This window comes from Haliotis asinina, chromosome 8 (assembly GCF_037392515.1).
Source record: "Haliotis asinina isolate JCU_RB_2024 chromosome 8, JCU_Hal_asi_v2, whole genome shotgun sequence".
Classification (NCBI taxonomy): Eukaryota; Metazoa; Mollusca; class Gastropoda; order Lepetellida; family Haliotidae; genus Haliotis; species Haliotis asinina.
The window spans coordinates 16677096-16693297 of record NC_090287.1 but is presented as its reverse complement, the minus strand read 5'-3'; the positions used below and the strand labels follow the sequence as shown (position 1 = coordinate 16693297).

The 16202-nt window shown below is 38.9% G+C and overlaps 2 protein-coding genes across 2 annotated transcripts in view; one reads left to right on the top strand and one right to left on the bottom strand.

The window, feature by feature from the left end:
* Positions 1-2642, bottom strand: part of LOC137293615 (DNA helicase MCM8-like) — a 39602-nt gene extending 36960 nt beyond the window's left edge. Inside the window, exons 1-3 of the mRNA XM_067824259.1 lie at positions 2510-2642; positions 2086-2251; positions 471-599 (exon numbers count right to left, since the gene is read on the bottom strand). Of these exons, the coding sequence (XP_067680360.1) occupies positions 471-599; positions 2086-2245 (289 nt within the window). The 5' untranslated portion in view covers positions 2246-2251; positions 2510-2642. The remainder of the gene's footprint in view (positions 1-470; positions 600-2085; positions 2252-2509) is intronic.
* Positions 2643-5061: 2419 nt separating this feature from the next.
* Positions 5062-16116, top strand: LOC137293614 (uncharacterized). Its single transcript, XM_067824258.1, has 5 exons — positions 5062-6443; positions 8285-8434; positions 8634-8836; positions 12265-12507; positions 13273-16116. Exons 1-5 carry the CDS (start codon positions 5294-5296, stop codon positions 14770-14772), a joined length of 3246 nt encoding a protein of 1081 aa, XP_067680359.1. The 5' UTR covers positions 5062-5293; the 3' UTR covers positions 14773-16116.
* The last annotated feature ends 86 nt before the right edge of the window (positions 16117-16202 follow it).

The window sequence follows — 16202 nt, the reverse complement described above, 5'->3', positions numbered from 1 at the left end:
ACGACTTCATCAACTGAGATTAAATCTCAGTTGATGAAATACATGCTAATAAAACACACAATAATCACAAAAATAACAAATTATGATGCATATACATAAACCAAATACAAGATAAATTTAGTTAAAAGACAGAAATAATTGAAAGACTTATAGCCGTATACGGGACCCCAGGTGCCTCCAGGCGCCCTCCTCATCCAATAAGGAGAGAATGACAAGCATGGTCGGTAACATGACCAATTTGGCGGGAAAAGGGAGGCTACTGGTGGGTGAGTGTATTTTACTTCCACTTCTTCTAGAAGGGAACTTCAAGGGATTTCAGGGAAAAAGGAGATAAAGCAATTAAGGATGAGTCAAGACAAGGAAAAATAATAGTTTCCCAGAATATACTATTATAAAAAAATCAAATAATTCTGTTACAAGTGTTAGCACAAATGCGTAAATCTATCAATCACATGATATGTCAATGCTACCTTCATCTGGAAAATATATTTTCCATCCTTTGTAAGGTGAAGAAACTTCAAGACGAGTCTGGACCATTGCTTGGCGATGAGGACTTGGATCATCCATTAACCTCATGCTCCCCTGAGAATTCTGTGATGCTGTTAATAGTTTTTGTAATTTTGTATAAATCAGAAATTAGATTATCATCAACTTTTTGGGGAAGGTGACAAGGTGAATATTGAGGCATGATACATTCTGAATTTGGAACTCAAAGCAAATATCACACAAAGAAATCTAAAACCTTTCATCTAGTCTATGTTTAGAAGCATTAACAAAAGCACAGTGCAAAATTGTCACCATCACTGTCCATAAAAGCAATTTGTAGCTTACTACATAGATATTCAGTAAACTACACTCACAACAACACACATAAAACAGTGAGAGACATAACAAAATTATTTTTTCCGTCCTGGTTATTTGCCGCATGTTTCATCACTTGAAACTGATGGACATGATGAACACATTTTTAATCTCCAGTTTCTTCTGTCATTTCCACTGTAACTGACCAACACAGCAAACTTACTTTGTGGTCCTGCATATGTGCTTTGTCAGTGACAATGTTTATAAAGAACTGGCAATCGCTGAGATGCTCACATTTCCATTCAGACTAGTGGGTATATAAAATTTTGTTGCCATGATCAGCTGTTGAAAGCAGCACTGAACAACTAAATGAAACTGATAAAATGAAATAAGTTGTCTTAGTTTTTCCACAATTTACACCTTCAATAAATAATAAGCAAAACGGTGATGACTCTTTCAAATGGACAATCTACTCTCCACCAGATCTTTCTTTTAACTGATTGTGGAAGGGTGTGGACAAGTAGATAAGCCATCCAACTTCTGATAAATTTTATGGTCACTACATTGGTGCCCAGATGGATGCTGAGCACGTACATATCAAATGTGAGCAAAATAAGTCTCAGTAGCCAACTATGCAGCTCGGACTTGCCTTCCGTTGACGGAGGAGTATGTATGTAGCAGGACATGGAGTCATTCCACAGATGACATCCTTACCTTGTCAGCCTTCTGAAAGAGTTAACCTCTTTGGTCATGTAGACAAGGCATCTGTCTTCTGATCAGAAAGTACGTAGTTCAAATCCCAACATGGAACTCAGAAATTTTATGGCCACTACATAATGTTCAAAGCAAAATAGTTGAACATATTTCCTCACTGATGGCAAGTAATTCTTGTGTCTAAGTGAATAATTCAATGAAATTGTCTCAATAATATATTCATGACATTTTTTACTTGTCTGGTGTATGAGATGAATAAATATGTATAGTAGAGATTATGTATAACTTACTTTATATATTGCACACATCTGTCATTATCAATTAAGTCACAGAGGGTTGTCACGTAAGTCAGAGGGTGATGCAAGATGTCTGATGGTCAGTAATGAAAAATGGTTATAATGACCCAAAATTCATATTCCCTTCGAAAATGTTATAACTTTGGAGAACTGTACTGTAGAGCTACTGTGTAACTGTGTAACTGTGTAACTCAGCAGACGCTGACAAGTGACAGGTCTGCCAATGTTAGTGTCAAGCTAGTCCATATCATTTGTTCTACCAGTCACAACTTACAATTTCCCCTTCTTCTCCAGTTTCCTCTTCCATTTCCTCTGTTGCCATACTGCTTGAAATATCCACCCCTACCACGCCCACGACCCCAACCCCTTCCTCTCCATCCCCCGCCACGGCCCCAACCTCTTCCACCTCCACCGTGGGTTTGACTTTGGCTCATTGTTTTCTGTAATAATTAGAGAGGAGACAATGGCATAAGATTAAAATAATCTGATAATATCAAATAAGAAGTGTCACAGTGGCCAGTGAGATCACTGATCAGTGATCATAAAGCCGAAAATGAAATCAACGCCGTGCCATGGTTATGCAAGGCGAGAGCAGCGATGCGTTTCTCCGCTATGGCTGTGCCGCCTGGTGCCTTATCATTATTTGGATTTGCCGAGATTTGGTTTAATTGCCATATCTATCATACCGATACACTTACCTATGCTTCATTCAAAGTGTTATTTGGCATGTTCGTCCATTCGACAGTGCTTGTCATGCAATATTATGGTTCATGTTTTGATTTTGCCGCCTGCATAGGATATGTTTTGGGGGGAGACAACTCCCAAAATTAACCGCATGGTCAAATTTGCAAACCACTAAAACCACAATTATGTTTTCCTAAACTTTAGTTGTTTTATTGGAAAGGCTCCAGTTTTAGATTTAGTATGCATGCGGCGATATATTATGCAAAATATCTGCATAAATAAGTCGGCATGATTCCTCTAGTAACTGGATCAAACCGAAAGACAATTCAAAATCAACATGGGACGAATTATTACAGATATCATAATATATTACTTTAACATATATACGGTACATATGCCTAGTGCAAGGGAAAACAATATTATTGTTAACCTCAAGTATATAGTCATTAATCTGGATTGTTAATTAAAATAAGATCACAATTTACCAAATATCAAACACATTACAATAGTAAAATCCCTTATATATGCCCACACACCACAGCAGCATGTTAAATACCCCATTCTAAATGCAACGCTTATCCTTCAACCCAACCCATACGTATGATCGGGGAGAATACAAGACGTAGGTTATTCCTCGTATAAACACCATACGTATGATCGGGGAGAATACAAGACGTAGGTTATTCCTCGTATAAACACGGAACTGTGACGACTCTTTAATACCCCTACCTACTTCGCCCGTTATATATTACCCGTATCTATATATCAGATGTGATATTGTTGTCGATAATGAAACAGAGGCTTTTTAGACGAGCGATATGGAGTACATACTTGACAGCTGGATGAAGTTACCTTGCCAAAACAGGTGTCATTAAATGCTAGAGAACACTTCAGTTCAACACGCCCTTTTTTATACACAGAACACGGCTTTTACAGATTACAAAGCTGCAAATAGTAACTTTCCAAAATCGGGACTAGGGGATCAACATCGATGTAGTATGACAACTAATAGATTAAAGCCGTATTCTGATGACGATTCCAACAGTAGTTCACAGAAATTCCGCACATGGCTAGAGATCCTGACATCCAACAAAGGGGCATATCTGAACGAGCCTAATTATAATCAAACCACGTGTAAATGAATTCTCCCAAGGGCTTCACTCTTCCCTGTGTTGGGATAGCGGGGGCATCGTCCAAGAAAAGATCATTAAATATATTTATGAACATTTTTATATTTTTTATTTATTCACGTGTCTATGGCCGTTAACGCATAAGGACACATGAGGTTTTTCATGAATTCTATGTGCATTGGTGCGGAGCGATTAATGTTTCCCACCAACAGTCTAATTACAAAACCAAGCTGCAAGTTCTTCTCCTGCTCCTTTGGCTGTGACAGACACGGGGACTGGGCTACTGTCCATATAGGCAGAATTTCTTCACCCTTAACAGTGAGAGGGTGAATGCCCACCACAATCCGTTATTTGAAAATATCCCTATATTCATTGTCTGATTGTAATAAGTATCCGAGCAATGTAGTCTTTTTGGTGTTTTTTTTTCTAATGCCAGGATGGTATAGCGACTGATTCAATTTGATCCTATTTCTGTGTTTTTTTACTCGACATTTAACCATGTCATGTAAAAATATGATGTCTACAGGTACGTAGCAAGCCATCTGTTTCGTATAAGTCCAACAGATTAAAATGTGATGTTTGTCCCCGGTCAACATTATTTACCCAACCCTTTTCAATGCAAATCCAACTGAGGCAAGTCTAGGCTCTCCTGGCCGGGTTAGATATCTAACCGGGGCTACTTTTAATTGTAATGTAATTACTAACAACATTTTAATATTGTCACAGTAATTAATGAAGACACTATAAAATATTGCTAAAAGTTCATTGATTAACTTTTTGATTGAGTGTGATAGTTTATTTATCCATTAACATGCGATACACTATGGCTGGATAAACGAGGTTTTTTTACGCAGGCCTCTGTTTTGCTCAAATTTTTGACAGTCTATTGAAGAAATATGTTATTTTCTATTTGATTCATCAATGCTGGCGAGTATTTCAAGTTCTCCATAACCGAAAGTTGTCTTGGAGTCGGTTTTTTTTTGGTTGGTTGTTGGTTGGTTTTGACAGTTTAATCCTTTTCACTATAATTTGGTCGGAGCATCTCAGGTATTTACAATACGTTAACACAGAGCGATTAATGAACATTACATTATTGTGTGTTGTTGTTGTTCTTTCTAATGAAAAGTTGAAACGGCAACTGGGACATTCACATCTAGTCAATTTACATTGCAACGTGTACATTTCACCCCACAGAAGTCCGAACACATTTCATTATTTGTAAACAAACATTTTCCACAAAGGAAACACGCGATATTATGAACTTTGACCCATGAGTTAGCACCATATACTTTGTTTTTCCAATTCGACGTCAACAGGTCAAGCTTGCAAGGTAATGTACTGGCGAATAAGTAGGGAATGAAGTAATTTTCAAAGGGGAGCAACGTTTTCAGCATGTACGGCACATGCAGCTCGCGCGGGTCACCGGTCACCTGCAGATCGCAGCGCCATCTACCGGTAAGATTTAGCTCAAGGTGGTGAGTTCGCGGGAACGAAAATAAAGGGACTTTTCAGGCAGTTTACGATGGAAATGTGCAATATGGTAGTTATATTTTTAATAGATGGTTATATCTAGCTTGAATAAGGAGGATCAACATGCATAATTTCAACTTTTCCCCACCGCTTTTGGCCTGAGATCACGGGCACTCTCTCGCTGCCAAACCAACAAATATGGCGGACGGCAGTGAGATCGAATCGGGCCTTTTGATGGAAGTGACAACAGCCCCTAGCACCCTGAGTCAAGCCGCTCCGGTGCAAATCGTATCGGTGACGGATGGGCATGTGTCAGTCCCGAATGAGGGTCAGGTTGCTGAAGATATTCTTCAGCAGGCCTTCGTAGGAGCAGAAGATTTTACACCAAATACTGTTGAATATACAAGTGGTGAAACCGTGGAAGATGCATCTGTCGCTGCTGAAATTGTAAACAATGTTATTGCCGAAGACAGTTTGGTCACAAATGTTACAGATTCGGTGCCAGAAACCACAACTTTCGCAGGGGTTGAATATGGGGTTGTTGGGACAGAATCTGAGGTGGGAAGTGGGGAAGTAGCGTTAGTTGAAGAAGGGGAAGAGAATGGCATGGTTCAGTCAAATGGCAACACAGTAAGTGTTACATCAGTGATGGAACAGACTGAACCAGATTCCACTAATCAGCCTGTTGTTGCCAGTAGTCAACAAGCACAGGCAGGAAGTGTCAGTGTGGCTGTCATCCCAGGCACAGGACCAAACCTTGGCTCAAGTCATAACCCCATTCGCATCATCCAACAAGGAAATCAGTACACACCGGTTCAACAACTGACTGCTGAGCAACTACAGCAGATAATGCAAGTAGTGCAACAACAACAACTTGCCAAAAGTACATCACAAGGTGGTGGGTCAAGTGTTTTGTTCAATCCACAGACTAATACACGGATAGTTTACAGAGTGATCTATCCATCAGAACTGCACAAAGGTGGCACCGCTGTGGTGACAACATCAACAGTGTCACAAGGGCAGCAGGATTTACTTGGTAGTCATCATAAAAGACCATACAGAAGGCGAGTCCGAGAAGATGAGGATGATAAAGTTGAAGGACCTGAACTTTCCAAGGAGGAAAAGGAGGAGAGAAAAAAACATAGACCTAGAACAAGGTCTGGTCGGGTGTCAAAACCTCCCAAGCACATGATGAAAGACTATAAACATATCCATGTGTTAGACTGGGATGAAGATTATGATGATTCTGATGGAGGCTACTCTGACTATAAATGCAGTGATGAGGAGAAACGACGCAATGAAGAAGGAGAGGCCTTGGAGAAAGAAGAGGCGACATATGTTTATCCAGGTGTGTACTTATTATTAGAAGCAGTCAAATGTTTTCAGCTACTGCACTTTACCTGTACATCATTATTTCTATCACAGTTCTCTACTCTTTACTAACAGGCAATGAGCTTAAAACAGGTAACTGTTACTAATGGCCAAATTGAGCCCGATCTTCTCACCTAAGGTCTAGTGAGTGAGCAAGTATAGTTTTTTGCTGCTTTTGGCAATACTTCAGCACAGCAGTACACACCAAAAAATCCATTTCACACAATGTACCCATGTGGGGAGTTGAACCCATGTCTTTGATCTGATGAGTGAATCACTAGGCTATCCCACTGTCAGGACTGTATTTCAGTGGATTTCACCATTTTAATTCCTCAACAATCGCTGTTAAATTCCACACCAGTCTCATAAGTACCCCCTACCCCTTGGTGGAAAGTTTGCATGACAGCCTGTATTTTCTTGTATACAGTACAGATAAGTGGATGTTAATCAGTCAATAGTTATTGTTATTGAAACTGTTTGCTTCATCAAAGTTAGATTTTTGTGGACAATTATGAGCTAAAATATTGTTAACATGATGTTTATGGTGAAAGTGCGCAAAATTATGCATGTTCTGAGCACCAGAGGTGCTTAGTACAGAATATTTGGTAAGGTGAACCACACGAGCACATTGTTCAACCGAGAAAAAGGTTGACAGGATGCATGATGTGAATTATTCATGTTGAGGTAATTCATGCATATCTTCATACAAGCGGCATATTTACATCAACAACCTGGAATAAATCTCCATGACCTTATTTATTTTGAGAAGCTTGCAAAAATATATTGAATACCACGGGAAGCTAAAGGTAACCTGTAAATTCCAAATGGCTTAAAATATTATCTGGCTCCCTGATCCTGAACCAATTAGACATTCCTAAGATTGATTTTTATCATTCTGTCCACTTTGAGGTCAATGACAGGAGGTTGATATCAGGAAGTCAATCATATCAATGGTACCTTCTTTTTACTGTCAACACAACAGGTTTGTATTGACTTAGATGCTGGCGAATAATAGAACAATTGGATGATTTGATCTTAACTGTCAAATGACGAATTACCAACAACAAAAAATAGTTGCCTTCATTTCTAGGTGACATAGATGTTATTTCATTGACAGAAGAAATATCATGTCATACTGTTGTTCATATTAGTAATTTAAGTAATCCTCTATATTCTTGTTAGCTGTCCAAAGTGTATCATAATGCATTCTACTGAAATCTGTTGGAAAAGCACTATGTGGATATCATTGTTTGAAATGTAGAGTGGCAGAGGTGTTGTCCCTATGGACTTGTCAAGGGAAGGTTTAGAACATATTCTTTTGAAGTAAACATTTTAGCCTGCTGCAACCTCCTTAATTTCTCTTGTAGAGATTCTTGTTCACATTCAATGCACCTGATGTCCCTAGCATGGGATCTTATGGTCAAACTGTAACATGCATGATTCTTTATTATATCAGGGTTTAGGGATGGTTCCAAACAAGGTCCCATTTGAAGGCACTTTGGAAGAGAATGTACATTCATCACATTGGTCAATCAAATACAGCTAACATGTACAAAGTCAAAACATTAACTATTGCTATATTCTAACATGAATGGAGACGTTCGTACATTCCAATTTAGGAATATTAGCTTACATTAGTATGATGAGCTGGACCTTTTGCATCCAGCGTTACAGTATAGATCAGTGTGAGGGCCATGTTTATGCCAGTTGTGTTTTACAGAATTACCTTTTTAGATATGGATCAGCTGTCATGTTCATCTTTTAGTTATTGTTTGAAACAATAGTTAGAGAATGTACACAACCTGTTGGATGTTACAGGTCTTGGGTCAACCCGCCCCAAGAATTACAAGTGTGACACTTGTGAGAAGGCGTATATTGGACAAGCGGGTTTGAGTCGACATTATCGCCTAAATCCTTCACATGGCTCCATACCTGAAGGAGAACAGGAAGACGACAGGAGTCAAGACGGTGAGCTCAGAAATTTTCAAGATGGGAATGTTATCACTTGTGTTTTGGGGTGGCGTTTTTACCTCTCTTTGAAATTATATCTTTATTTTAATCATTAGAGGACCTGAATTTTATTGTCACTTCTTTGTTTAAAAGGACTCCTTTTTTTATAGAAATGTCACTTTCTGAGTGAGAAGCATAACCTTTTCTGTCATTGCAGGTTCTGGACGAACAAATGGAAACATTGGCAGCTTATCAGAGGACAGTAATACTCAAGACTCAATACCCGGACTGGGAGTGGTTGGTACAGGGACTCCTTCACCAGTAGCCAAAAGAGGGAACATCCACTCAAGCCGTGGGCGGGGAAGGGGACGTCACCTACATGAACTCTCACTATCTAGACGGAAAGCCAAATTAAAAGAAGTAAGAAAGTGTCAAACACAAATGTAATGTTCCTCAGAAAAGAAGACCGTGGTGGACTATTTTTGTAAGCTAAGCATCTAGATTTATGTGAACAGGCACTAGCTGTTCTCTGCCTATTTTGATCACTATTACATGTGAAACTTCCAGGGTTTATGTTTTGGGGCCATCTCAACTGTAAGTGGTCATAATACTCACTTAAAGTCACTTAGGTCCATTGGTGGATCCAAATGGGGCTTGAAAATTCCTGAATGCACCTATGTACATCCAAAGAGTTTCGGGACTTTTAACTTGTTTATGCATATTCAAATTCACTTAATGTCTCATGGACTTTAAAATCAATAAAAACAAGTAAACTTTTGCATAAGTCAGCTCAGACTAGTTCCAATGTGACTCAGGTTTTTCACATATGCTTGCAGAATAAAATACCAAGGTGATAGTATTTTGCCTATTAAGTGACCTGATGACAAGAGGCCATGATGTTTAATATTTTTCGTCATCCAAATTGAAGATGATGCGGAACCTAATTAACTGAGCCTTCTTATTCTTTCCTACCCATGAAGGTCTCGGGTTAGAAAAAGCCTTCAGCAACCTATGCTTGCCATAAAAGGTTACTATGCTTGTCATGCGAGGCGACTAACGGAATCAGGTGGTCAGACTCGCTGACTTGGTTGACACATGTCATCAGCTCCCAATTCCCACAGATCGATGCTCATGTTTGTTGATCACTGGATTGTCTGGTCCAGACTCCATTATTTACAGACCGCCCCCATGTAACTGGAATATTGCTGAGCATGGCGTAAAACTAAACTCGCTCGCTCGCTCGCTCACTCACTCACTCACTCACTCACTCACCCACTCACTCTTATTCTTACCAGTAATTTGATTGGACAGAAGACAGTTTATGGGGTGTCGGATACAGCCTTTCATTGAGTCCTTTCAGTGCCAATATCCCCTGGCTATGTTGTGCAATCTGTTTCTCCCTTTTGATCATTATCACCACCATTCATGTACTTATACAGACTCTATAATTTACACACCATCATATAGCTGGAATATTGCTTTTAAACAAGACAAAACAAATGCTTGCGGACTTCACAAAATAGCAGTCACTTACATCATGTACAAATTTCTTCAAACATCTAGCATTAGCATGACACTGTAATCACTTGCAATTGATATGAAGTAATGTTGTGTACTGTTAAAGATAAAGTCATAGATACACAAAAAGTTAAACAGAAAGGTCGCTGATCTGCCATTTGTTTTACACATACCAAATATTGGAACTTAAACATGTTAAACAGAAAGTAATAAGTTAAAGTTAAGATAATTTAATTTTTTATGTGTCCTAAAAAATTTGAAACATGTCTCCATTATGCTATTTATCTTTGCCTGTATAGTTGACAAATTTCCTGTGGCACTTCATCAGTGTTTACAAGGACTTTAGATTTCTTTTTCTTCTTCTAATTTCCAAACACTGATGCCAGGTAGAGTGTCCTTAGGTTGCTCAAGTGAAAATTGGATCAAGCTGGCCCAAGCTGTCATGTTTGAATGGTAGTGATATCCAAAGCACCAGAAAGTTGTTCTTTGGAGGTTCTTGAGATTTGCTCCTTTTCTACTTGAATCTAGGGACTGGGGAGATTTTCTCTGTCCCTTGTCCATACGTATCTTGTTCAAAATGTGTATGGAGTGTGTATTTGTGGGCTATGCATTGAAAAACAGTTCATTGTAACTGTCAAAATGAGAATGTGAATGAGGAGGCTGTGATGTTGCATATTTTTCGTCATCCAAATTTTGAATGAGGAAATGATTTTTCTGAGCCTTCAAATTCACTAGGGTTATTTCACAATGTCATGGTTTTTCAACAGTATGTTGGTCTGTAATATAACTTTGGGCATATTACCTTCTATTGACTTAAAAAAACACTCATTTTCCTTACAATTTGCCAGAAATCATTAATTGAAACTCTGAGGTGAACAGCTTCCAAACCGATAACACTTGCCATATATGGAATGTAGACAATTGCTCTGTACATCAAAAACTGCTGCACATTGTTGTCAGTGTTTGCTGAACTTGCCTTAAAGGTCACATGGAACGTTAAACTCAACTTTGCAGATTCTGATTCCTTTCGGTATGCACTTACTGAAACAAATCATCAAAAATGCCAATTCAACCTATAAAGTTGAACATATGATTTAAAAAAAGCCCACAAAATCTGAGTTCAAACAGTTCACTAATCTCATTGCAAGGCTGGTGGAAAAGTGGTTTCAACAGCTGTGCTGCGCTGCCCATAACGCACGCTCAGTGAGTAGGTTCGCAGAGCTTGAAACAGTATGCATGCCCGGAGTATGAGGTTGTGAGCAGTAGTCTAATCTTGGATGTGTACACAAACAAGTCAATAGTCTACTCATTACCTAAAAATCATGTTGATAGTGATAAACAGCCTCTGTCACAGACAAAACTCAATGTCTGGTTTATTGACACACATGTGCCTGCTTGTGTGCTCCTGCCTGTCTGCTAATGACAATTTGTAATGAACAGAATCAATCATTGACCACATGCAATTTGAAATGAACACCTATCGGGCTTATGTGCCATAAACAGAGCCAGCTAAGCGTGTCAAAAAATGAGCCAGCCAATGAAAAGCTTTCATTACACTTAAATTACATTACAGCTCTGACTTGGTTCGGTATCCTGTCCTGTGTTACGAGCATAGTAGAGCCAAATATTGCACTTTTGAAGTGCAATTGTAAGCTTATAATTTTGTTTATTTGTTTTTTCATAATCAGCAGTGCATATTATGTCATGAATAAGTGATAATTTTGTTTTAATTACGTTTTGTTTTTGTTTTGTTTTTTGATTGCATGTGACCTTCAAAGGATATTCATATGGAGCATTCCAAGGGACATAACTATGGGGCTCACTTGAAATATAATTTGGTCGGATGAGGGTGTGAGAGTCAGTTTAATGACACATTGCATTAATTCATTGGAACTTTTTAATTTAATGTTGTAATCTCAATACGTAATTTGTTTCAGAATAAATTATATGGTAGCTTCTCTTGAGGCTGATAGTTAATATTAATGAGAGAAATGCAATATTAATTTTTAGAGGAATGTGGAATGATAGTGTACCTTTAACCTGAAGTAGTTGAATGTCTCTTGTCTTTTTTACTTTCAGAGTTAAGTCTAACTTAAGTTGTACCTATTTGTTAACCTTAGTTATTTTTGAGATACAATTGAATGTCCCATGGATGTACCACCCCTTTTGAAAAATCCCCAGCCTGTGTTCTTTTACAAGTTTCAAGAAGCACAAGTTCTAGGGCAAGGTCTTTTTATAAGTACTGTCAAATTTCCTAATGTCATAGAGTCATACAGAAATACTTGAGGGAATGAAGTGGGTTTGATGGATCATATATCCTGGTGTTTCAGATTGTACGACAGTGTGAGGATGAGGATCTGATGGAGATAGTGTTACCCCGACTGGCTAAGGTGATCACGCTTTGGGAGTTCCTCCTCATGAAGGTGGAGAAGGGTTATCCATCACGGCCACATGTTGATGACATTTATCGGGAGTTTGAGGCCCTCCACAAGCAGGTCCAGAAAGTCTGCCAACTCTATCTCAGTCCTCGCAACAAGGACAAGTCAGAATCTAACTCTACTCAGTCATTGCAGGTGTGTAGAAAGGTCTGAATTAGTAAAAAAAAAATCAATTGTTTCCATTGACTAATTGAAATTTTTTAAAAATATATACAGGTACAATACCTCTGCATGAAGATCTAACCACACCTTCATGTAAGGTCAGCTCATGTCAGGTTAACCTTATGGAAACTTGACTGTCCAGTCATTATGAAGCATCTGTAGGTGCTTGAGGCAGTCATATGTCAGCTTTCTAAAATATCTCAGTTTGAGACAGAAAAAGAAAAACAGCACAAAGTATTCCATTTATGTAACGCTCTATTTGGGCACAGATGTCATGGTATGTCCTAAATTATTTGCATATCTGAAAGTCCTTGCCTAGGAAATGTTCTTGAGATGCAAGAATTCAATTTGTTTGTCTATATGCTAAGACTACTCCAAAGACTTTTCAAGCTCAATCGCTTGACAGTTCAACTGATGTGAACAATGGATTTGTCCTTAGATCTTCAAACTGAAATGTTTCTTTTGGGTGCTGAAGATTTAATATCAGTGATATTGATGCTTCTCAAAATTCAGCTTGCTGAATTAATTTTGAAAATTAAAGCTCACCATCTTTGGACCGGAGTTGGTAGAAACATGCTATCATGTAGTTTTACAATTTTCTGTCCCATTTTCCAATCATCATGATGTTTTTGATCAGCATTGATGATGATACTATTACATAGATTTCTAAGTCGATTTTGTGACAGGTGATTCTTTCTTTCTAGTTCTAGTCTTGTGACTATATCACACATGTTTCAGGTGGAGAATGTCCAGCTGGCTCAAGCCCTTGGCCTTGAAGTGGGGATGTTTGATGTGAAGGAGATGCCAGCAGAAGAAACCCCCACATTCCTATTCAAACAAACACCAGAGACCATATCCTCCCCTAGCAAACCGATGCCTGTCCGCCGCAAGATCCAGGTGACCACCCCCGACCAGACGCCTGGGCTTTCGGCTGCTAAACGACCTAGAACAGTTTCTGTACTTTCGGACTCAAGTCCTGTTAAAAACAATAGTGCTACATCAACTTCAATTCTGAAAGGGACACAGAATGTTCAGTTCCGTGTGGTGTCTGCATCCTCATCGGCAGCTTCATTGACAACTCCTCACATAATCGCAGTGTCCAACCCCCACAGTGTATTGGCCAACAACAACAACACAGCATCTGCCTCACGTTTTGTGACTGTGTCAAATCCCAACATAGTGACCGTGTCAAATCCCAATATAGTGACTGTGTCGAATCCCAACATTGTTACAATGTCAAATCCTAACATGGTGACAGTGTCAAAGCCCAGTAACACAGCTTCTTCCGTTCCGCATGTTGTGGCTCTTTCAAATTCTAGTATTGTGTCACACCCACAGATATTGACTGTGTCAAATGCTAATGTGTCTGGCTCAAATATTACGACTGTTCAACCGAAGACGGTTGTGAGACCACCAGAATCTAGTGTTCAGACCACATCTCAGGTTGGAGGTGTCAGTAAATCTCATGAAATCCTTACCTCTCAGGCAGCTACTTCCACAATGCTATCCAGTACTACAGAGACAGTTGTTGCTGTAGAGTCCGACAGCGTGTCAGTTGTCGACACTATGAACCAGAACATCATGTCGGCTGTCAACAGTGCTAACTTAGTAATCAACAGCAATGGTTCTGGTGTCAGTAGTGCTAGTAACAGCATTGAAAGTGCTCCCAATGGTGAACCTGTTACCCTCAGAACTATCCTGGTTAATGGTGGAGTGACAAATGATGGTGGTGTTAAACAGCTTCAGCCTCTTCAGGAAGCCCTTCAAACTAATATTCAGAACATTCAGGTGGTGGAAAGCCTGGAAGAAGCTCAGCAACTAATTCTTGCACAATCTCAAATGAATGGTGTCGAACCATCGTCAAATATTGCCACCCTAGCTGAAGTCGTTCACAATGAATCTGAGTTTATAGAACAAACCATTGAAGGGGATGTGAAAAGAGAAATTGTTCTCAATCCTGTTGAAGCCAAATCAGAAGAAGTGGATCCTGGTGAGGTGCAAGGCCAGGTTGTGAGTGCTGAGCAAATAGAGGGACAAGTGATAAGTCAAGATCAGATAGTGACTCATTCCAATATCTACCAGACAGAGGATGGTATATTAATCATACAGAATCCAGATGGAACCACGTTCCAGCTGCAGGGTGCTGAAGGCATACCATTAGAGACAGTTCAGGCTTTACTCGCCATGGAGGGGCAGTTCGAGGGTGGGGAGGCAGTTCAAGCTGAACTTCAACAGTAGCATCTTGCATTGTTATCTCACTGCTTTTGCCAGAGTTCTTGTTCTGATGTAAGGGAAACTAACAGCAAGAAAATTGTCATTGTAAAATAATTGTAACCTTTAGAAATCTCCAAATGTGTTTGTTTTACATCATTCGAAAGGTAGGATTTATTTGCAACATATGTCATATTTGGGATTTCTAAATGGCATCGTGTAATCATAGGATTTATTTGATATCCAGCAGAAATATCCGCGTACTTGAAACCAGGATATATTTCCTCACATTTGTTTGTAAATGTCCCAATGTTTAGAGAAGTTGTTTTCTTTCGCTTGCAGTGTTTTAAATGGTTAAAAGGCTAAAATGCTAATTTTTATGGCTGGGTGTTATTCAAGTAATGGAATATATGCACCTGGGTTTCATGAACTGAAGGATGAAGAAGAAAAAGAAACATTCTTGACATTACTCCATCCCTTAAAATTAGTTCCGTAGCCCTTATTCATTATGAATGAAAATCATAATGGCTTGTAGGTGGACGAACCAAAGAACTATGTTAATACTAGTCTAGTGCTTAAAGTGTTAAAGACCCAGGTTCAGTTCTCCACATGGGTACAATGTGTAAAGTCCATTTCTGGTGTCCCCTGCCGTAATGTTGCTGGGATATTGCTAAAAGCGACGTTAACTTGGTTTTCTTTTGGGATTTTCCGTTTGGAGGATCTTTTGAATTGGTCCCTGTAAATTCTGACTTTCAATACCTGCTATCGGTAGGTATGTAAACCAAAATGTTTGGATGACACACATTTTTCACCATATTTCTCGTGTCAGTATTTTGCTCTTATTTTCAGATCACATGATTAGGCATGTTGTTTCCTTGCACTGCAACAGAACTTTGGTAAATGTCTTCATCTAGCATGGCACATCCTGAAATCATCTATTGTACAGTTCTGACCTATTTTCTAAAAGCATTATTGGTTCATGCGCAATAAACATTACCATTGATCTCATTTTCTACTAAGTTTCACTTTGTACATCTGAATTTGTAACCGATGAATTCATACCACTGTAGTGCTAATGATGGTATGTTTCCACCAACACAAAGACAGTTGGCTTAAAGGTGTAATAGTTAACCCAAGACAACAGCACATGTTAAGAATGTTGAACTATACATATGTGAAGTAGGTTGGCTCTCTGATGTATAGGACTGAAAACTTAATTTATGTAAGGTATACAAGAATGTCAGCATCATGTCAGACCTTCATGCTCACTGCTGCACAAAGATCTGATGGATAACTTCTTACTTGACATAATCCAATAAGAAAACCCCTCATGTGGTTTTCCTTAGGAAACTATTTCAACTAAAATGCATAAGAAAAGAAGGAAATCTAATAATGAGTACATGACACGCTTTATGGCAAACAACTTTTTATTCTTTATCATGTTTCTTGTGTCTTCA

Excerpts from the sequence above, each read along its gene's own strand:
- LOC137293614 (XM_067824258.1), top strand. The coding sequence starts at position 5,294 with ATGGCGGACGGCAGTGAGATCGAATCGGGCCTTTTGATGGAAGTGACA. Across the intron at positions 6,444-8,284 it reads GGCGACATATGTTTATCCAG|GTCTTGGGTCAACCCGCCCC; the intron begins GTGTGTACTTAT and ends TGGATGTTACAG. Across the intron at positions 8,435-8,633 it reads AGACGACAGGAGTCAAGACG|GTTCTGGACGAACAAATGGA; the intron begins GTGAGCTCAGAA and ends CTGTCATTGCAG.